The 21,721-nt window shown below is 49.4% G+C and overlaps 1 protein-coding gene across 1 annotated transcript in view; it reads left to right on the forward strand.

Moving 5' to 3' along the window:
• The first annotated feature begins 11,380 nt into the window (after nucleotides 1-11,380).
• The window catches only part of LOC137141864 (alpha-2-macroglobulin-like protein 1), a 47,903-nt gene continuing 37,562 nt past the window's right edge, over nucleotides 11,381-21,721 (forward strand). Inside the window, exons 1-9 of the mRNA XM_067530961.1 lie at nucleotides 11,381-11,487; nucleotides 13,810-13,993; nucleotides 15,752-15,793; nucleotides 16,254-16,398; nucleotides 17,116-17,168; nucleotides 19,013-19,033; nucleotides 19,517-19,685; nucleotides 20,354-20,438; nucleotides 21,487-21,610. Of these exons, the coding sequence (XP_067387062.1) occupies nucleotides 11,420-11,487; nucleotides 13,810-13,993; nucleotides 15,752-15,793; nucleotides 16,254-16,398; nucleotides 17,116-17,168; nucleotides 19,013-19,033; nucleotides 19,517-19,685; nucleotides 20,354-20,438; nucleotides 21,487-21,610 (891 nt within the window). The 5' untranslated portion in view covers nucleotides 11,381-11,419. The remainder of the gene's footprint in view (nucleotides 11,488-13,809; nucleotides 13,994-15,751; nucleotides 15,794-16,253; nucleotides 16,399-17,115; nucleotides 17,169-19,012; nucleotides 19,034-19,516; nucleotides 19,686-20,353; nucleotides 20,439-21,486; nucleotides 21,611-21,721) is intronic.

Here is a 21,721-nt window from a genome sequence, read left to right on the forward strand (position 1 = left end):
AACAAACAGGTCTTTCCACCAGCTTTGAGTTGTAGGGAGTCTCCGGTTCTGAGCTGCCACCAGAAATTGCTGATGAAGGGCCTAATCCGGAGAAGCGCTGAGCTACCACGCTTGGTATTGACTGGTACAGTTGGTTTCACTGGTGCAAGGTGCATTCAGAATGTTAGCACCAGTGTGAACAAGTGGAGAATTCTCATCTGGCAGCCTGACACACACTGTGAATTGCTGTAAAATGAAGACAGGGTGCAATTGTCACAGAGACACAGAGTTTAAGGTGAGCAGGGACCCCCCCTCTCTGCCCAGATCACGTAGTCTGATCTGCTGTAGCTCACAGGCCCCCAACACCAGCCAGCACCCACACACTAAATCCAACAACCAAAGTATTACAGTCCTCAGGGGACTAGACGATTATGTGACACAAACATTCTGGTGTCCCCCATTGTATTTTGCCCATAGGGTGAAACAAACAGGCTGGACCCCCGATGTGATATTGGGGGTGTGAGAGGGGGCAAACAGATGAGCTGAAACTTTCAGCCCTGAGCTCAGACGCACCCCCTCCCACCAGGACATTTTGGAGCTTCAGAAAATTCAGTGTCGTTTCTCCCTTCTGGTCCCTGCTATTCTCACATCATGCCCCCAAGTGCTGGGCGAGACCGGAAGGGCTGACACCTCAGTGGGTGGAAGGCAGCTCAACTCAAGATTCTTCACCCTTAGCTGGACACTATGGGTGTGTCTACACTGGAATAAAAGACCCATGGGACAGCCATGGCTGGCCCGGGTCAGCTGAGTCTGGCTCGTGAACTAGTTTTACAGCTCGAGTCTCATGAGCCTGAGTTGGCTGATCCGAATCAGCTGTGGGTGTTTAACTGCTGTGTAGACATATTCTAAGGGTACATCTACCCTGCACACTCAGCCTGGACGCTGACTCAGGTTAGCGTCCAAGGACCTCTTCCATCCACACACAACTCAGTCTGACTTGGGTTAACAAGCACACAGGACCTGGGGCCAGTGATCCTGCTAGAGGGGATGGGTCAGAGTCCTGCTGTGACTCTGGTGCAAGCCCTGTCACGGTGCAGTGTGGACACAGGTCAAGCTGCAGACTTGAGTCACAAGGTCTGGGTAGTGCAGCATGGACGTGGCAGCATGACCCCACTAGGGGTAAACTCAGGTTTGCAATGCAGGGTGGACGCTTAAGCACAGGTTTGGACACACCAAGTCCCATGGTGTGCAGTGCAGACATATCTAAAGAGCCTTGGGAATTCTGTGAGAGGATAAAGCTTTTGCAGTCAGATTTTTCAAAGGTGGCCTCACTTTGGGGTGCCCAAGTTTGGACATCCAAAAATCCAGCAACGGCTCATCCTGCAACAAGCCCCAGCATCTCCCTAACCTCTTCCCCTAATTCCCACCCCTGGCTGAGAACCCCATGAGCTACTCCAGGAACTAATCCCCTAACCCACCCCTACCAGTGCTGAGCAATGACCAGCCTTCACACCCTCCCCGACAGAGAGAGCAAGGGATAAAGAGAGAGAGAGGCTACACACAAGGGGCTGTGGCGGCTAAGAGCAAGGTGACCCCCCCCTTCAAGACAACGGCATTCCTTAGACCCTGAGGTTGGACTTTCCCCTTCCCTTCCTAGTATCTTCCCCGCTCACTCACCCTCCCATAGGATGGTGCTCCTGGCTGGTGGTAGATATTATGGTCCAAAAACTGGAGCGTAGTGATGGCTGACGTTCCCCTGCAGTTCTGCGTGGTGTGGAAGTCCAGTCCTACAAGAACAGAGCACTCAGGGGTGAGCAGCATGTGACTGAGAGAAGCCAAGCTATGAGCAAGGGACTGGAACTACGGATCAACTCATCTCGCCTCGCAGCGCAGAACACTAACCCTTGGGGTCCTGGACCCCACCCCTGGTCAGTTTCATGTTTATGAAGGCTTCTCTCCTCCCAGTCTTACTGGTTCATTGCTGGCAATAAAGTTCTGATCCAAGGTCACGATTCGTGCCTTAACTGCAAATCAAAGAGAAAAAGAGGAACGGGGTGAAATTTAATCCAGTCAATTATTAATAATAGTCATTAATTACTAATAAAGAAAGACCCTGAACATCAAGACGCATGGCTTACTGATGAGGGAGTGGACTCTGGTCATACTGGAGCTTACTGTTTGTCTATGTAGCCCAACCTGCTGCCACGTGCTGTATGGGATCCATCTGTCACAGTGTGAGGGTAACTGCACCTGTATCCCCCTCCATGGGTTCTCAAGGACACCCCTTAAGGTTTCCAGCTCCTGCCATCTCCTCTCTTGGGTGGAGACTTGCATCTCTCTTTTTTCTGACTGGGCGCTTAAAGCTACCCAGCTTCCTGATCTACTCTACAATATCCCCAGAAGCCAGTCTGCCAACAGGCCAGTACTGGCACTGTACTTTCTTCCCGAGCTCTATGACCAGGATATTTTCAGCAGTTACAAATTACCACCCTGCTCTTTCTAAACAAGCACCTTTCTGCTTAAGGACAAAGCATTACAGAAAAACCATAGAAACTATACAAGTTCCTATTACGTAAAGGTGAATCAGAGCGAGAGAGGCCCTAACAGCTCCCCAGGGGTCACCCGTCAGTCTTATGGGGCTCTAGTGGGCAACTGTCTTTCTAATCCTCCTACAAGGGTGGGGGACCTCCTGTGGACAGAAGGTCCTGTTTGCTGGATCAGAAAGAAAGCCCTGAGTCAGCTCAGGCTCATTCTCTTATACCAAAAGGCCTTTTTTTGTCTCCTTGTCTCTGGAAAACCCAGCTTGAAGCAGTCTGTGCAAACCACTCTGGGGGGTGGCACCTTTCTCACCTCCCACTGTTTTTAGTTCCTGGAGGAGCTGTGGCAGCCCTGCCCCACGCAGCAAAACACAATCCTACATAAACCATTCAGAGGTTTAATATAACAGATGTTGCATGCAATTGTTACATCTCTCAGACCAAACACTGGCCTTTTTCATAGTCTGGACCAGCTCACAAACAGAATCTCACAGACACCTGATCTCCAATTCACCAGTGGGCAGGGGCCACCTGCCCTTTCTTTCACCACCATGGCAGCCACTTCCACCCTCATTTCAGCCCCACAACACCCCAGTGGCAACTACAGCCATTGTGTACATGGCCAGCACTAGGAAAGTATTCAGTGTGTTTATGCTTAGACTTTTAATGCAACCTAGCAGCAGAACACAGGAAGGAACCAGCACCGTGTGAGCAGTCAGCTCTCCACAGATCACCAAAAAAGTGCTCTATGGACCATCATTTGGGAACTATGCAATAATCTAGTCCAGCATCCTGCCATCTACTGTAATAGATGTGGCCACAGGTCCATCCGCTCATGTCTCCTGTCTCTGACCGTTGCTGGTACTAGACAGTTCAAGATAAGAGATGTCATACTCAGGCAGAACACATGTGGTCGATTAATCAGTGCTGTGTAAGAGAGGCTGTTTCTTTCTGACACGCAGGATTTCATTGAAACATGAGATTTGATGACTTTTCTCTTGCTCCACTTACACCAACCAGACTAGATGGGCCAATAGATTGATTTGGTGCAGCAGGAGGGATACTGGCTTGAGCTAGTACTATATGCGGCTGGGTATATGAGCAGCTGGGCCATTGGTCAGTTTGAGTGTGACAACTTTTACATTGTGGCTTAATACCCAGGCAGAAATGAGCTGGTGTCCTGTGTGGCAGCAGGCTCAGGAACTGGCATCCAGTTGTTGCTGGTATCTATATAGCTGAACTGAGATGGGTCTGTCTGTGCTGTTTTTTCTTGCTCTATATAGTGAAGGGATTCATGGACCTCTTCTCTCGGGGTTGTGGGAAGCAGATGTGCAAACAGGAGCTGTTGCACTCATTTGCTGGATCACTTAATCCCTTTGTGACCTCCGTTTACTTGGAAACTCACTCGCTTGCTCTCTCTCCCCGCCCCACACACTCATCATTATTGAATCAATCCTTAGCATGAGACGTGAAGCCAAGGTCCTAGTCTTGGCTACTTATGTCATTCAGAGATCCAGTGGCATTTCCCCCAACAGTAAGCATGTTTCATCAGTCAGGCTGAATCCTGTTTTCATGAAGCAACACACGTCCGAGACAGCTGGCAACTTGTCAAAGCTAACAGTACTAGAACCATGCAAGGTTGTGTATTAAAGGAGATTTTATCAGCAGCACCTTATCTAACAGTGAGATATGGCAGGCTGTGGGAAAGTCTCCCGGGGGAAGGGGGAGCAGTGCTTGGAACATTTAATATTAGACTGGACAGCACGTCAGACGATACACAGTAGGAAACCATCTTCCACTGGCTGGGACCTAATGATTTATTTTTCTGTAATGTAAGCAGAGCTGTTTTCCTGTTCATGTTTACACAAAAGTCTCCAGAAACCAAAGCCTCTACCTCTCAGGACTCTCCAGAGGACAAGGGCAGCTACATAAAGCCAATCAATTACAGCAGGGCCAGGAAAAGCAGGTGGAACTAAGCTTCACATTCTCATTAAAGGAGGTTAAGGGATTTGCTAATTTGTGACATCTAAGTGTCCCGGTTGAAGATTTAAATTGTGACCCGTGGCTCTGGGGAGAAACATATAGCCCAAAATAAAACACTTCCTGGACCACAATAAAGTGCATGAAATGTTGGCAGGTCAGAGTGAAACACACCCATGTGGTAGGATGGGTTCTGACTTGGATGTTCTGCAGATCTGCTCCCTATGGGAGGTTTCCCAGGACGTGGGTACCCAAAGAACTACAGAGAGCCAGAGAAATCCAGCAGTCAGAGGCCAAGGACTGAATGAAACCTGGGGAGATCAAACACCCCATAGAAATACCCCTTTGGTGCCAGGAATCCCATAACAAGCGCCTACCACGATAGAGCTCCCGCCCCCCTCCTCACTCTGATACATTCCCCACTAATCAGCATGTAGACAGGAAACAACCAGGGCTCTTACATCATGGCAGATGCTCCAGCTGTGAGAGGCAGGAGGAGGACACAGCTCCACAGGAGAGCTGTACTGTGCATATCTGAGTGCCGGCCGACTCAGACCAAGGGATATCTTCCTGCTCTCCACCTCTCCTTCTCTGGCTGGTCTTCTGCCCCCGCTGCCAGGCTACAACGAAGCACCACCCATGTCCCTCCCTGTTATGGCGTCTATGTCTGGCTCTTTGCTTCTAATCCAAAGGGTAGAAATCAGGCTGCATATGACTGCCCCGGGAGATGGCCAGGTGGCTACTGCTAGGACAAAATTTACAAACCAGGGGTTCTCAAACTGGGGGTTGTGACCCCTCAGGGGGTCTCCAAGTTTTTTTAGGGTAGTCGTGAGCCGTCAACCCCCCATGCATGCCGGGAAGGGTAGCATGTCATGTGGGGGGGTCATCACTTTTGGGGGGAGAGTCGTCACAGCCTGAAATATTTTCAAAGAGGGTCCCAGCAAAAGAAGATTGAGAACCCCTGCCCTAGACTCATTTGCCTCAAGCCGTTTGCTGGGTTTACTGGTACTTCTGTGGGAAGATGTCTGCTTTGTTCTTTCCTTTCTTGAATCACCATTCATGGCAGCAGGAGACACGGAGGGAACTCCAGTGGTGCTATTAAAAAGGACTATTCATGAGGATTTCACTCAACGAACAGTGGGGAAAATTCATCCCTGCTGACTTCCCTGACTCTTGTGTATTTACCCCAGAGCTGAATTGGTTCAGTACTATTCAGAGGTAGGGTGCCCATTCATCCCGTTCTGGCCGGGACAGTCCCCTTTTTAAACTCTGTCCCAGACATCATGACTTTTCTTTTGGCACTCCTGGGCATTTGTCCTGTTTTCTCTTGCCAAGTGATCATCAGCTGGCTAGAGCAAATGGAACAAATGCCCGTTTTTCAAACCGGGGCGTGCCCCACTTGGACAGCACGCGGGAACGTTTGGGGGAGAGAGGGCGTTAGCTGCCCTGCCGGGTGGCTCAGGACAGCCCCGGGCAGCTTCACGCCCTGAAGAACAGCAGCAAGACAAGGAACAATGGCAATAACGACTGAATTGTAAGTAAAATATATAAAACTATAAAATATATGAAACCGCCTTATCTTTTTTTGTGTACTGTCAGTAAATTCCCCTTGAGCACTGACCACGTCTGACCTGGTGTCTCGTTTTCAGCTGAAGGCAGGGGTGCCCAACCTACGGCCCACAGGCCAGATACAGCTTGCCAGAGAGTTTCATAAGGCCTGCAGCCTGCTGGCTGGGGTTCCCACTGTCAGCCCCCACCCCAGCGGGGGTCGGGCTATCAGGTGTCTCTGTAAATAAGGACCTGGCGTGGGGGAATGTGACAACAGCAGATACCTGCAGAGAACGGCCATCGGGGGCTGTGGGATGGAGCTGGGAGACCTGGATCTAGGTGAAGAAAGTAAGTGAAGCAGAGCTTGCAGAACATCTGGGGTGCGATTCGGTGTCCTTCAGGGGCCGAGAATTGTGGCTTCCAGAAGAATGAAGGAGGGAGTCAGTCCTGTCTGCAGTAAATTGGGCAGAGCGCCTGGAGCTGAGCAGATGAAGCGTGAACTGAAGCGTGTCCAATTTGGACAAGGCAGAGCGGAGGCTGTTAATCAGGCGCCCATCTCTGAAGGCAGTGCCACTGCCAGCAGCAGCGGAGAACTAAGGGTGGCATGGTATGGTATTGCCACCTTTACTTTACACTGGTGCTGTCTTCAGAGCTGGGCACTAGTCCAGCAGCCGCCACTCTCCTGCCACCCAGGTCTGAAGGCAGACCAATTAACCATGTACTTCCTTAATGACCGTTGCTATAAAAATTCAGGACGGTGCCTTCAGAGGTGCACAGATTAGCTTAGTCTGTTCCTGATTCAATACTTTTGATTGGCGGGTAAAAGCAGATTATTCATGAAAATGCCTCCAACAAAAAAAAGGAAAGTTGGATGTCGTGTTTTTCAAGATAAGTGGATCAATCAGTTCTTTTTTGTGCCCATCAAGGCAAATCATTATGTCTCTCATTTGTAAATAGAGAGATCCAGTGTGGAAGGAATATAACGTCAAGAAACACTACGACACGAAACACGGGGAAAAGGATGATAAATAGAGGGGTGAAAATTGAACTGTAAAGATCAAGTCTTTGAAAAAAGAAGTTGGAAGTTCACAGCAAATGGGACAAGAAGAAAATGCAGCAGCAGTGAAGGCAAGCTACTGTGTGGCATGTTTACTGCGTACTTAGTGTAAATCTTTTTCTGATGGGGTGGTCATAAAAAAGTGTATGAATGTGGCTATGGAGGAAATGTGTCCTGACAAAAGGAACCTTACTGAAGTGGTAAGTCTGTCTCGCCAGACAATTACTTGAAGGCTAGAAGATATTGGTGCAGAACTGATCGAACTACAATTTAACTCATATTTAAAGGACAAGTTTCACAAAAAGAAAGTGGTGGAGTTTTACTCACTGCTGTCCAATGATCACTTCCAAAACCTGTGCACATTTGCTAGACGAATATGCACAATTTTCAGCAGCAGATACATCTGTGAACAAACTTTCGCAGTTATGAAGCGGAATAAGTCTAAGCTGTGGTACTGCCTAACAGACAAGCACCTGCATGCTGTACTTCGGACGAGTCTCTCTCACTTTCAGCCAAACTTCAACAAACCGGTTGTTGAGAAACAACCTCAGACGTCTCACTGACTCAGAAAGTGCATCGTTAGTTGTGTTTAGGGAGATGGTTATGTGTTCTTTATTGTTTTGTTCTTGTTTTCTATCATTCTGATACATGCTTTATGCACGTAGATCTTTATTTGTTTTTAAATAGACATCTAAATACATACAAAACAAGCTGAACTTAAAATACAAATCGACACAGGGGACTTTAAATCTTATTAAAATAGATAGACTCTGTTTGGTCCACACAAGGTTGTGCTCAGATCTGGCCTTCCTATGTAATAAGGTTGGATATCACTGGTTTAGGGAAATATGGTCACCCTAGTCCGAGGCTGATAGCAGAGTGACTAACCAGAGAAAGGGACGGTTTCTGTAACAGATCAAGGACTGATGGCTGTCCACCCTATCCCACTAATTTAGCCACTCACTGAGACAAGCGTGAACTCTAGAATCATCTGAGTCTGCATAAAATGAGGCTAGGACACTGATATGCCTCAGGGTCACTGACAAACAGAGCTTTGAGCCCATGTATTTATCTGTCCTTCTGAGCTGGTTTAAAGGTCATTGTGGGTCCTATATCGGGCTATGGGTACAGGGAGTGGTTACTACACACGTACACACTATGTCAGAGTAAAGTCACGAACCTGAGTTTAGTAGGAGAAAATTGAAGGCAGAGAACTAATTCCATTGGCACTGGTGTCCCTTAGAGTGACGTTGGTGGAGAGGCCCTGCAGCGTAGCGGAAAGCGTGGCTGATATGGAAGGAGAGTCAGGAGCAGCACTAAAGACGTCTCTGCTGCACCGTCTCTGTCGTACGGGGTGGGAGCGGCTCCTGTGGATGGGTGGAGGAAGGTAGCAGTGAAGCCAGTCTAGGTCAGGGGGAGTCAATTATTTTTTATCAAGGTCCAGATTTCTGGGTAAGGTACAGTCCAGGTCCAGACCCCAGAGAAAATATAAACAATAAGAAAACAACATTAATGGTAATAAATAATTAAAAAATGTCAGGGTCCATTCAAAAAATGTCTGGTGGTTCAGATTTGCCCCGCGGGCTGCCTGCTGACTTACCCCTGCTCTAGATGAGTTGCTGTGATGACTGGGGAATCTGGACAACAAATGAGTTATTCTGTTTGTAACCGTTCTGCCAGGCGGCATCAGCAGCAACATGGGCCAGGTTCCTCCTAACACTACAACCCAGAACGGGCTCAAGCCCCGCTCAGTATGGGAAAATTGAACACCTCTCCTGGGTGCCTCTAAGAGGTAATACTTCCCCTCTCACAAGCACTAACAGAAGAAAGACTTTGATTAAAAGGGAAAAGGGGAAACAGCCGTAATCTGGAAAAACACCACAACCACGATTCAAAAGCAAGTGACCATAAGCAACACCCACCCCACAGTGTGCTGGGCAGCGTCCTTTGCCTCAGATTCCCACCTTGTGGCATGGAAGTCCAACGAACGAATATTCTTTTAGCACACCTTTCCCCTCTCCCGCATTGCACCCCACTCACTGTCGGCTGTCCCTGGTCAGCAAAGAGCCAGAGCTCAGAGGTGCATTCACATGGATTCACCTTCCACCCCGGAGCAGGGAGGGTATCAAGCAATGCATCTGCTGGTAATGGGGAACCTCTCTGCTAACACAGGCTCCTTATTGCCTTTCACTGCAATGCTGTCCCCATACAGGCTGAGGCCTAGACTTGCTCATCAACATTATCAGTTTAAGTAATCACTAAACAGCTGCAAGGACTCATAACTGAACCCAATCAGCTGTCTTTTACCACTACAGAGGAGACAGTCAAATGGCATTTAGACCTCCTCAAACAGCACCCACGCCACCCCATCCCACCTTCACTGGGATTTTGTACTGACGGTCTATACATTTACAGATGGTTGGCAACCCTGAAACCCACCACAACCAGCCACAATGGCTCACTTTGGCAAAACGGTTCCATCTGCTGCACACCTCGGCGGAGTAGGTGTGTCTATGCAAATATGGCCTGTTCCTGAAGTCTTCCCCTCTCCCCCAGCGCATCACTAGATGTCAGGGGAAAGCTCATCCAGAACCTGCGTACATGCTAGATGCTGGGGCCCTTTGTATCTGTGTCAGAGGGCAGACTCCATTTTGGATGTGGGGTTCTTCAACCTCTCTGTCGCCTCTTCATCTCCACGTTGGACGGATGTTCCAACAGGGCAGTGGCACAGGGCTGAGAAAAGAGGGTCATTAAGTCCATTTAAAGACATACATGCTAGATAATGGACTTGCTTCTACCTGAGAAAACTGGTAACTAGTGACCTCTTCCCGGAGAACCCAAAGTTACCTGGCAGACGGATCAGGAAGTGACCTGACAGAGAAGACTGGAGGGCCATAAAGGACTGGAGCAGCTTTGTGCATGGTTGGTGGTGGTGACAATTTGGCCATTTTCCACCAGTAAGTTGAGGGGAGCAGGTACAGGAGCGAGATGAGGCAAGCGGGCATCCTGCCTACCTGAATACAGACAGTCTCCCAAGGAGTCCCCAGGGAATGGTGAACTAGTGAGGGACGTTGTGTTCAGCATGTCCGTTGTTTTCTAAATGATCTCTTCTGTAAGTAAAGAGCAACGGCGTTGACTCCAATGCAGCGTGTCTGTGTGTTGTGCGCTATGCCGGCCACATGGCCCCTCACAGAGGTAACGCAGAAGGCTCACACCTGGGGACAGGATTCTGGTTTCAGCTACGAAGGAGTCATAGGAGGCAGCCCTGTGCTCAGGGATGGCAGCTGGGCCACATGTCCCCAACTCTCAGGCTGGGGTGCTAGACAGAGGGCCGTTGAGTCCCAGAGTTTAAGGCCAGACGGGGCCATTAGGTCACTGAGTCTGAACTCCTGCAGAACACAAGCCACCAACACCACCCAGCGCCCACACACTAACCCCACCCACTGAAATGAAAGCAAAGTAAATGAGACCCACAGGAGACTCGACTGTTATGTGCCGCAGGCAGAGACTAGGAGGGACTGGGTACGCCAGTGACCCCAGACCCTGCAGTGGTAGGGAAATGCTTAAGTGAGATAGACCCAGATAATCCTGGCAAGTGACCTGCACCCACACGCTGCAGAGGAAGGAGAAAAAACCGCACGGTCCCTGCCAGCCTGATTCTTTCCCTACCCCATACATGGTGCTCATTTAGCCCCTAAGCACGTGAGCAAGAGCCAGCCAGCCAAGCCCTGGGAGAGCGGATGCTCTGTACCACTTCAGAGCCCTGGCCTACCCAGATCTAAAGGTGCCATCTCCCCAAGGTAGGGATAAGGTGGGTGAAGGGTCGATCACTGAGGGGGTGAATGGACAGTGGCAGAGCAAGATGCCTTCCCCCTGCAGAGGGGATGAGAACAGGGGCTAAGGACTGGTGCAAGACCTGAATTCTCACTGCATGCTGTAGTCCCATGCCGTGCCAGACACACCTGAAGATTCTCACTCCCATGATTCCTGCTCAGTTTGTACGGCAGCTCCCCAGCTCCATAACTCACTATCAAAGTCTTTTTACACACTAGGATCTGAAATGGTCACAAACACATTCTGGAAGGGGGTGGGAGGAGGCCTGGGGGTATGTGGCCTTTGCCAAGTTCCTAGTGGAGGTGGGTAAATATTGTCCATGTCATTAGCCCAGGGGAGATGAGATACCTGCACCCCATGTGCCAAGCAGCCTTTGAACTTAGGAATCTCTGGAGGGATATTTAGGATTCAGCCCCTGAATTCCAGAGCCAGCTGCTCTGGACTTAAGCGTGGCTCCTACCAGCAGTCCGTCCCAGCCCACGCAATGTGGGGAGTATCACTCCTCTGGGCCCTGGCTCTGCTCCCAGTTGCAGCTGCAGCAACTCTGAATCCGTAAGCTTTTCCACTTTTGTTTGCTGGGGCTCAATAGACAGGAGTGCCGGTGCTGGCAGAGGCGGGGAGGTGGCTGAACGGGCTAGAATCCCAGTTCTGAGCTCCTGGGGGGGCTTCTTTTCAGAGTTCAGAAGCACCCGCAGCTCCCACCGAGAGTAACTGGAGTGGTGGGAGCACAGCTGTAGCTTGCCATTTTAGCGCCCAGGGTGAGCAAGGATATTTTCACCACCCACTGGTGGGTTTTTTGGTCATTTTTCCACCCCATTTTTCCGCCCTGTTGGCTTTGTGGCCTGGGCGGCTGCCCTGTTCACCCTGCCCTGGTATCCCAAAAATGAGGTCTTTGGTGTTGTCCTTCTTCACACCATTCATGATTTTATAGACGTCTATCATACCCCCCGCGGTTGACTCTTTCCTAAGCTGAACACTCCCATTCTTTTTAATCTTTCCTCATATGGAACTGGTTCCATTCCCCTAATCATTTTTGTTGCCCTTCTCTGCACCTTTCCAATTCTAGTGTACCTTTTTTGAGATGGGGCAACCAGAACTGCACGCAGTATTCAAAGTGTGGGTGTAACATGGATTTATACAGAGGCATTCTGTTTTCTTGTCTGTCCCTTTCCTAATGGCTCCTAACATTCTGTTAGCTGCACAGTGAGTGGATGTTTTCAGGGAACTACCCACAATGATTCCAAGATCGCTTTCTTGGGTGGTAACAGCTAATTTAGATCCCATCATTTTATATGTACAGTTAGGATTATTTTTCCAATGTGCACTACTTTGCATTTATCAGTATTGAATGTCATCTGCCATTCTGTCATCTCATCACCCAGTTTAGTGAGATCTTTTTATAATTCTTCACAGTCTGCTTTGGACTTAACTATCTTGAGTAATTTTATATCGTCTGCAAATTTTGCCACCTCACTGTTCACTCCCTTTTCCAGCCCATTTATGAATATGTTGAACAGCACTGGCCTCAGTACAGATCCTGGGGGACCCAGCTATTTATCTCTCTCTATTCTGAATACTGACCATTTATTCCTACTCTTTGTTTCTGATCTTTTAACTCTACTGATCTATGAGAGGATCTTCCCTCTTATTCCATGTCTGCTTAGTTTGCTTATGAGCCTTCGATGAGGACCTTGTCAAAGGCTTTCTGAAAATCCCCAGTACACTATATCCACTGGATCACCCTTGTCCACATGCTTGTTGACTCCCTCCAAAAGTTCTAATAGACTAGTGAGGCATGATTCCCCTTTACAAAAGCTGCATTGACTCTTCCCTAACATACCGTGTTCATCTGTATGTCTCATAATTCTGTTTTTTACTATAGTTTTAACCAATTGCCTGACACTGACGTTAGGCTTACCAGCCTGTAATTTCCAGGAACACTTCTGGAGCCTTCTTTAAAAATAAGTGTTACATCAGCAACAATCCAGTCATCTGGTACAGAGGCTGATTTAATACATACCATAGTTAATAGTTCTGCAATTTCGTATTTGAATTCCATCAGAACTCTGGGGTGAATATCATCTGTCCTGACGACTTATTACTGTTTAATTTATCAGTTTGTTCCAAAACCTCCTCTATCAACACCTCAATCTGGGACAGTTCCTCAGATTTGTCATTTAAAAAGAAGGGCACAAGTGTGGGGATCTCCCTCACATCCTCTGCAGTGAAGACCAATGCAAAAAATTCATTTAGCTGCTCCGCAATGGTTTTGTCTTCCTTGAGTGCGTTTTTAGCACCTTGATCACTCAGTGGTGCCAGTGATCCCCAAGCTTCCTGCTCCTGAAGTACTTAAAAATGTTTTTGCTGTCAGTTTTTGTGTTCTTAGCAAGATGTTCTTTCATTTCTTTTTTGGCCTACCTATCTATACTTTTACACTTCACTTGCCAGAGTTGATGTTTTTTTCTATTTTCCTTATTAGGATTTGACTTCCAGTTTTTAAACGATGACTGTTTGCCTCTGTTCCCCTCTTTTACGCTGCCGTTTAGCCATGATGGTGGGTTTTTTGGGTCCTCTTACTATTTCATTTGTTATAAGGACATGAGGAATGTAGTAGACTGCTCCTGCCCTGAATTAGACACCCATGTTCTAGGCTGACAGAGCTATGCCAGCGTCTTGTGCCATGCTCTGATTCCACACTGTGCACGCTGCCTCCTCCTGGGATGGAAAGGGAATTGTACCACAACTGCCTCCACTCTGGTCTGTGATCCATGGTGTCTTCCTCAATAGGAGCAGTAGAGAGTCTCCTTTGGCCTTCCCACCTCAGACACTGAATTACCTACCCTCACCTTTTCCTCGTCTCCTCCGCTCTCCTAGTTACTATGTGGTGGTAATCCCAGCCGTCATTCACCATCTTGGCCATGAGAAGATCTGTATCCACCTCCGCTCCTTCCCTGAGACAGTCCATCTGGTCATCACACTGGAGATGAAAACCCAGAATCACACCTTGGTGGAAAAGGATGTGGAGAAGCCGGGAATCTTTGAGTGCATCAGCTTCAAGGTGAGCTGTAGGGAACACTCTCACCTCCAAGTCAGAAATGAGCCCCGGGCCTCTCGTGCACACCCCTGCTGTGTGTGCTGCTACCCTGAGTTCTCTAACCAAACAGGGTCAGTCCATATCCCTACCACCCCTTGGCAGATCATCCAACAGTTCCACAGACCAGGAAGGATTTCCATTATTTAAACCAAAATTTACTGCTTTGCTCCATTTCATGCTATTTAATCCCAGTTAAACCCTGCAGGAAAACCAGCCTCTTCTTCCCTGGTGTTTACACTGTTTTGCTATTTGTAGTTCATTAACCAAGCTAATGTACATAGACCAAGTTCATTTAATCTTTCCTCATCTCCAGATGCTTAAGAGTGTGGCTCTGCCCTAAAAAGTGACTAGGTAAAACTGCTCCCTCCTTACCCAGTAACACACCAGCTCCCTGTGTGCATTCAGAGTCATGGTTCCTGACTCTCCTGACGCATTGGTTTTGCTTCCCTCCATTCAATTCTCCCCGTGGAGTCAGCACAGCACAGTGAGAAGGAACTGGAGTCTGTTCTAGCCTGCGTATCAACAAGAGAATTACTAAGTTCTCATTGCAGAGCCTTCGGCCTGGTCGACACTTACCTGGAAATTCGGTGGCAGTTGATGGGAGATACGCAAACGACGTAAAGTCGCTTGCGTGACTCTCATCGACTTCATGACGTCCATTTTGCGCGCCGTCTCCCCTACGCTGCGCTGAGGGGAAACGCATTCCCGGCGATGCAGCACCAGTAGTTTTAATACATCGCCGGTTCTTCACTGCCGCTCAATCCATCCGGATAGATCGAGCTGACGGCGGCGAATTTGCCACCGTCAGTGTAGACACAGCCTTTGTTGCAGGTGATGATGTGGGTGAAGGAAAGACCCGGTCTGACTTTCAGAGCCCAGAGGGAATATGCTGTTAGAAAAGACCTTTCTATCTGGAAACTACGTCTACACTGCTGGCGGCATTGTCAGCAGTGCAGGATCGATCCTGTGGGATCGACTGAGCGGCAGTGGAGACCTGCTCAGTTGATCCAGCAGTCGACGCCGTCAATCCACCCCCACGAAAAGAGTAACGCTGCGTCAACCGGAGGTCATTTCCCCTTGGCACAGCACAGTGGGGACCCCGCCGAAATCTGCCGGCAGTGTAGACCTAGACTGTCTGAGAGATGATAAACATAGAGCCCAGCAAAGCCATTCTTACAGAGTCACTTTTCAGAATAGAACTGCTCTTTCAATCATTTGGGGTGCTCGTCACTGGATGTCCCTGGGCTTTATTGACATCCCCCTGGTACCGAGGTGCACTGAACTGTGCACAGTATACTGGCTTGACTGGTATCCTAGTCTTACCAGTGCTGTGTCAGATGGCTCCACATCTGAATACACGTGGCCTCTCTTAGCCCAAGAATGCTGTCTCCAGGGTCCTGCTTCCAGGTTGGTCTTCCGGTCGGGCAACCCTGTATTAACAAATCAAGGGTCATCACTGCATGTAGGTGAGCACCCTACCTCCCACCATGTCCCCTCCTTTGGGTTCCTTACCCTTCCAAATGCTCCTTGTAGGATCAGGTTGGCTAGAAATGGGCTCCAGCCACAGAATTTGGATCCAGATCCCCAACGTCCTGAAGTTTGGGGGTTGTTTAGCTCTGGGGCCAGCTGCCATTGTGGTGTGTGAGAAATAAAATCTCACTAATGTATTTGTTTTCTTTTTTCCTCTCGCTTCAACTCATCTACCACTCCCCCATTCTGCAGGTGCCAGCCTTTGTTCTTGGGGAAACTAGGTTTCGTGAACCAGTAAGTCTCACATCTCCCAACCCCTCTATCCCCACAAACCAGAGGGCTACAATCTCCGCCCCCCTCCCCCCCGATCTCCCTGGGACTAGCACAGTTAAAGGGAGAGAGGAGGAAAAGAGATGGAGGCTGGGATGAGAAGGATGACAGGGGAACAGAGGAGAAGGAGGGGAAATGGGGAGGATGGGCAGTGAGGGAAAAGGAGGAAGAAGAGGAGCCCAAGGATAGGTCTGGAAGAGAGAAGAGGAGGAGAAAAAAGCCTATGGAGACGAGGATGGAGGGAAATAAAAGGAATGGGGATTTTCTTTATCCATCATCCCCTGGGAACACAGGAGAGGGCAAATAAAGGCCCTGTCTCCTAGGACCTACCCTGGGTGAATTGGCAGGAGTAGCTTCCCCGCACAAAATGGCCTCTGGTTCTCAGTCCTGCCACCAAGATGCCAGTTCCCTTTGCATCTCTCAGGCAGGTGAAGTGGCCTCTGTGCATGCAGTGATCCAAATGGGGGAAAGCTTGAGTTATGAGGGCCGCAGAAAGGTGCTGGTGAGAGGACAAAATCAGAAGGTCGTCATAGACACAGACAAGCCCTTCTACAAACCCGGAGAGACAGGTATGAATGGCCAGAGGCACATGGAGCGTGTGGGAGGAGAGCCAGTGGCTGTCCGCAGCAGGGGATGGTGATCTCCTCAGTACAGCAAGCTCAGCAGGATGGGGCCAGAGGGAAGACAGATCTCTAAGCCGCCAGGTGCTGCGGGGAGTGGGGGGGGTGGTTCGTTCAGGAGCAGGTGCTCCTCTGAGTTGCCTCTGTCCGCAGCGCCCCAGTGTGGTGCTGGGGGCGCCACGGTGATGGAAGTGCTATCTCTCAGCAAGGCCATGCCTATTCAAGTCAGGGGACAGCCCCTGGGGTTTTTTGCCAGAGTATTATTATGGTATGTATTAAGGCAGCACCTCGAAGCACCACAGGAGATAAGAGTGTATTCCCCCCCGGTATTAGGTGCTGGGCAAACACACCGCGAGAGACAGTCCCTGCCCCAAAGAGTTTACAGTCTAAATAGACCGGACAGACAACAGGTGGGAGGGGCCAAGAGGAGCTGCTGTTATACAAACAATAAATGAATAATAATTCCAGGACGCATGTAATGAGTTTACCAGGCCTCCGCTCGGTCTAAACCAGAAGTGTGTTATTGCAGGGGGATCTTTGGGAAAGGGTCAGTAGATCTGAGGATAGGAGAGAGAGAGGCTATCTGAGCATAGGAAGGGAGGTACAGAACTATCCGGGGGTCTGTTACACACTGAGTAACCTGCTGTGCTTTCTGTATTCCTTCAGTGAAGTTTCGAATCGTGACCCTTGATGAGGATTTTAAGGCCATCGATAAAGTGGTGAGTATCCCTCTGGCTTATCCAGGAAGTAGGGGCCATCAGTGTGCTGAATGTGCCAAGGCTCAGCAGATAAACAGAATGATACCCACAGGAATTACACCTGTGAGAAACATCAGACATCTAACCCGCCCCTGTGCCCCGTTACCAAGGAACAGGGATGGGCTAGCTCCTATTGTATTAATTTAGCTAGAATAAAGGGGTCCAGAGAGTCTAAGGCATAAGCATAAACAGTGTCAGACAAAGTTTGGGGTTTGGTAAATAAGATCTCAGCCTGCTTATTACCATGGCAAACACCATTAAAAATCATGTTAATCTGTTATTAAAGATCCAGAAAAGAAGGAAAGACATTTAAAGAATTTGAAATGTAAAGTATTAAGAGAGGCTTTCATTTAAATAACAGCCCTTGTCCCTGTGGAGAGTTTTTAGAAGGAAACCCCTCTCTGACAGGCTTCGAGATGCTATCAAAGATCGTAATAACTGTTCTTTCTGGGGAAAAGAGAAGAAGTTAGTTGAAATGGGCTGGAGTTGTTGTTGCTGCTGCTGTTGTTAAGAAAACAGAACAAGAGGGGAAGAGAAAAGAACAGCAAAGATAGAAAATGCAGCTTCTGTCTCTGAGGTAGACTTTTATTTGCAACCTCGCTGCTAGAAAAACACAGGCATGGCGCACAGGTAATTGTCAGCCACTCCAAGACCTGGCAAACTTTTATCGGCATCGGGCTGTGTAGGGCATTGCTTTTTGTGGCCTCTTTCTGGTTGCAGGCTTACAGCAGTGTTGCAAAATATACAGGCTTGGGCAGCTAAGCCAGACTCTGAGGGTAAGTCTAGGTGGCAATCAAAGACCCATGCCAGAGCAACAGCTGGCATGGATCAGCTGGGCTGTGGGGTTATAAAACTGCAGTGTAGACGTTCAGGCTTGGGCTGGAGCCCAGGCTTTGAGATCCTGTGAGAGGGGGAGGGTCTCAGAGCCCAGGCTCCAGCCCGAGCCGGAACGTCTACACTGCTACTTTTAGCCCCACAGCCTGAGCCCCAGGAGCCTGATTCATCTGGCCTGTGCTCTGAGGCTCAGTGTTAAGAGTTTATTGCAGTGTAGACGTACCCTTATTAGACAGAAGGCCAAAGGCGAGGGATAGGACAGAGGAGAAATAAGGTGGGAAAGGGAAAGAACACACAAAGAGGGCCCAGGGCGGCTGTGCAACAAAGTCTCACATCCTAGGTGATGTTTGGGATTCACCTGAAGCTGGTAGAAGTGACGGTGTCATCTGGCTCCCCCTCTCTGGGCCACATCTCTCAGGACTAGAATAAAGAAGGTCCAGGGTCCCAAGGGATGGTGAGGATGGCAGCCATGATGGTGAAGCTCACTCCAGTCACCGATTTTTCTCCCCAAAAAGGAGTGAGGGGTGGAATAGCCCATCCCCTATTATTTTGTCCACCAGTTAGGCTGAATTTCCAACATAGCAGCTTTGGTTCATTGATTTTCGGTCTCGCTGTCCTGTTTATGATCTTCACACAGTGTTTGAATCACTTCACAGTTGAGCTCACAATTGGGGTAAATTTGTAGGCCCAATTGGGGTAAATTTGTAGGCCCAATTGCCACAGCAGTCCCTGGGGTCTCCATGGGGAACACACCTCTGAGGGTCACCTCACCAGCCCCTCCATTCCCTTGGAAAAGGGAGCAGCAATCTGCACTAGAGACATTGGTGAGAAACGGGGACTGTTTGGGTCTGAGTTTAGGGGCAGGCTCTCCTGAGGTGGGGCCAGTGTCTGAGGTGTTAATGATGCTGTGGTGTGTGGGCGGCGTTGCTTTCTACATAACAGTAATGTTCTCTCTCTCTTGTGTTTTGCAGTATCCCCTGGTGGTGCTGCAGGTGAGTGACCAGGAGCTGACTTCCTGAGCTTTCTTCTCTGCTCCATCCTGCCCTCTGTGCTCCCGGAGTGCGCCATGCCCTTGATTGCTACTGCAGAGATAAGACAGCTGCATCTTGGCTCTGTCTTGCCCCCAAACCCTGCCCCTGCAGTGTGACCAGCAATTAATGGTCCAGGGTGAGGTAGAGGTGTGACCTGAAATAACAGTAAATGAGGGGAATATCCAGCTGTCCAAAACAAAAAAAGAGGATCAGGAAATTGAGGTGGGGTTGTGATCCCTTGGAAACTCTGTCCATCGGGGCAACAAATGGGGCTGTGGTCCTCAGACACCCTGTCCACTGGGGCAATGAATGGGGCTGTGATCCCTGGTACTGTCCTCACTCATTCGGGGTGTGTGTGAGTGTGCTGAGTGGCTGTGTGTGCATGACTGTTCTCAGCAGTGCATATTTGAACACGTGTGATTCTGCATGTGTGTTCCTGCCCAGGATCCCAGTGGGAACCGCATTAGCCAGTGGGTGGATGTGAAGCCAAGACAAGGCATTGTGGATCTGTCCTGGCCCTTGGCCTCTGAAGCAGCCCTGGGGACCTACACCATCAACCTGGACAAGGATTTGCATCCATACTTGGAGGCAACCTTCACGGTGGAGGAATATGGTGAGACTGGGAAGGGAGCGTGAGGAAGGGAGCCTGGAACGCGAGCCTCCCTGCTGGAGTACATGTTTCTATTCATTCGATCACTCCACTTCGGTACACAGCAGTTTTGGGGGTTAGAGCCCCCCCATCCCTGTCCTGTAGAAGGATTCAGTCCCCAGTGCTTTCCATCCTAACCTTCACTCCACCAGCCACACACTGCTACCCTGGGGGCACCCCAGTCCCACCCAGGAGGGCGAGAGGGGAATTCAGCCCCAGTGTGCTTTCGGTCTTGAGCTTCAAATAGGCACATGTATCGGTGTACAGACCTCCACAATGGGACCCGAGCCCTGGGGGTGGCAGCTCCTCCAGCATTTAGTCTCCATGTTCATTCAGTCCAGGCTTCACCTTCCCGCAATCCATAGTCTGAAGGGACCCCCGTCTCCTGGAGGTGAGATGGAATTCAGTCATCACGTTAATTCAGTCCTGGTTCCTTCCTGCTTCCTTCCATCCCTCAACTGCCCCGTCAGTGGGACGCCGGGCCCGATGGTACCCACTCCCTCCTAAGGGAGGGTTAATCTCCATATCCATCTAGAGCCTTGTCAGTGTCTCAGAGATTTTGTTGTGGACGCAGAGGGTGAGTTCCCCTATTTGGATTATGCCCTCAACCTGCCCTCCACTCTCTTCTGCAGAGCTGCCCAAGTTTGAGCTGGTGTTTGACGCCCCGCCACTGATCCTCACTTCAGAAAAGGAATTTCAGGTCAAGGTTTGTGGCAGGTCAGTGGCACTCCTCTGTCACTGTCCCACCCCCCGCATCCGAGGGTGACCTCTTGCTGCCAGTGGCTGGCAGGAGCATAAGGGCCTCTAGTGGTGTCTTCTCTCTCCTCCTAGTGGGGGGGGGCCCAAATCACAGAGAGGAACAGATTCTTCCGACTCCTGAGCAGTGAACACATCTGACGAGCCGCAAGGCAGAGGTGTCCGGAACCTGGAATTCCTGTTCTGTGAAAAATTCCCAAAATAAAAAAAATACAAAAAACCAAAACATTGTTCCAAAACAGAACAAAAAAATCTGAATTTACCGCAGGATGGGAGCTCCTAAATTTGATTTCAGAGAAGTCAAAATGACATTTTGCTGTGACCGTTTTGAAAGGTTTCCAAAGCTCCCCAAGCTCTGACAGCCTGCCTGGCAGGGAGCCAGACAGCTTGAAGACCCTGAGAATTTGGAAGCTGGGATTCCCGGGGCTTTCAGGCTGCCGATGAGCCAGAAGCCTGGAAATCCTTGGTCTTCAGCGGTCCACCTAGTGGCATCCCTGGAGCTGGGGAGCCTGGAAGGCTGAGCCCCTGGCAGCTTGCCAGGTGGGCTACAAAGAAGTGGGGGAGCCACGAAGCGGGGAATGATTTTCCAGTGCAAAATCAAAACGTTCTGGCAAAACTGAAAACTATCCCCAGAAAATTCCTTTGTTTTGCAGACAGTGAATTTTCCATCAGCAAATCATTCTGACAGAATTGCTCACCAGCTCTGCCACAGGGACTATGTGGGGAAAGCATAGACCTCAATAGAGATACTGAGTGAGGAGGATCCTTTCATGCAGACTTTGTTCCCCATTTAAAGGGGATGAAGTGCAAGGGAGGTGACTGCCAGGGGTGTTTATCCTGCAGACATCTTGGGCCCTCTTCCTTATTTAAAGGGGGCGCAGTGGCTGGAGAGGTAGATGTTTTTAGTATCCGTTTTCTCCCTTGAAATGGGTTGCTGGTGCTCTTCATTCTACTCTTTTTGTTGAAGTCTTTGATTTCCCTCTGGGTGTTTCCTGTCCTTCTGACACAGGTACACCTATGGGAAACCTGTCCAGGGGAAAATAGAGACGGCTTTGATTCGGCAGCCGTTACCTTTCTATGAACATGGAGAAAACAAGACATTGTCTATGATAACTGTGGAGGATACGCTCCAGGTGAGCAGATGAGGAAGGGGAGATGAGTCACTTGCCAGAACAGACTGTTGGTACATCTAATCTATCTAGACATTTCTAATGTGCCCTGGTCCATCTAGTCTGATTATTATT

The sequence above is a fragment of the Emydura macquarii genome, unplaced genomic scaffold (assembly GCF_026122565.2).
Source record: "Emydura macquarii macquarii isolate MOO-44397 ecotype Brisbane River unplaced genomic scaffold, CSIRO-AGI_Emac_v2 contig_3122, whole genome shotgun sequence".
Classification (NCBI taxonomy): domain Eukaryota; kingdom Metazoa; phylum Chordata; order Testudines; family Chelidae; genus Emydura; species Emydura macquarii.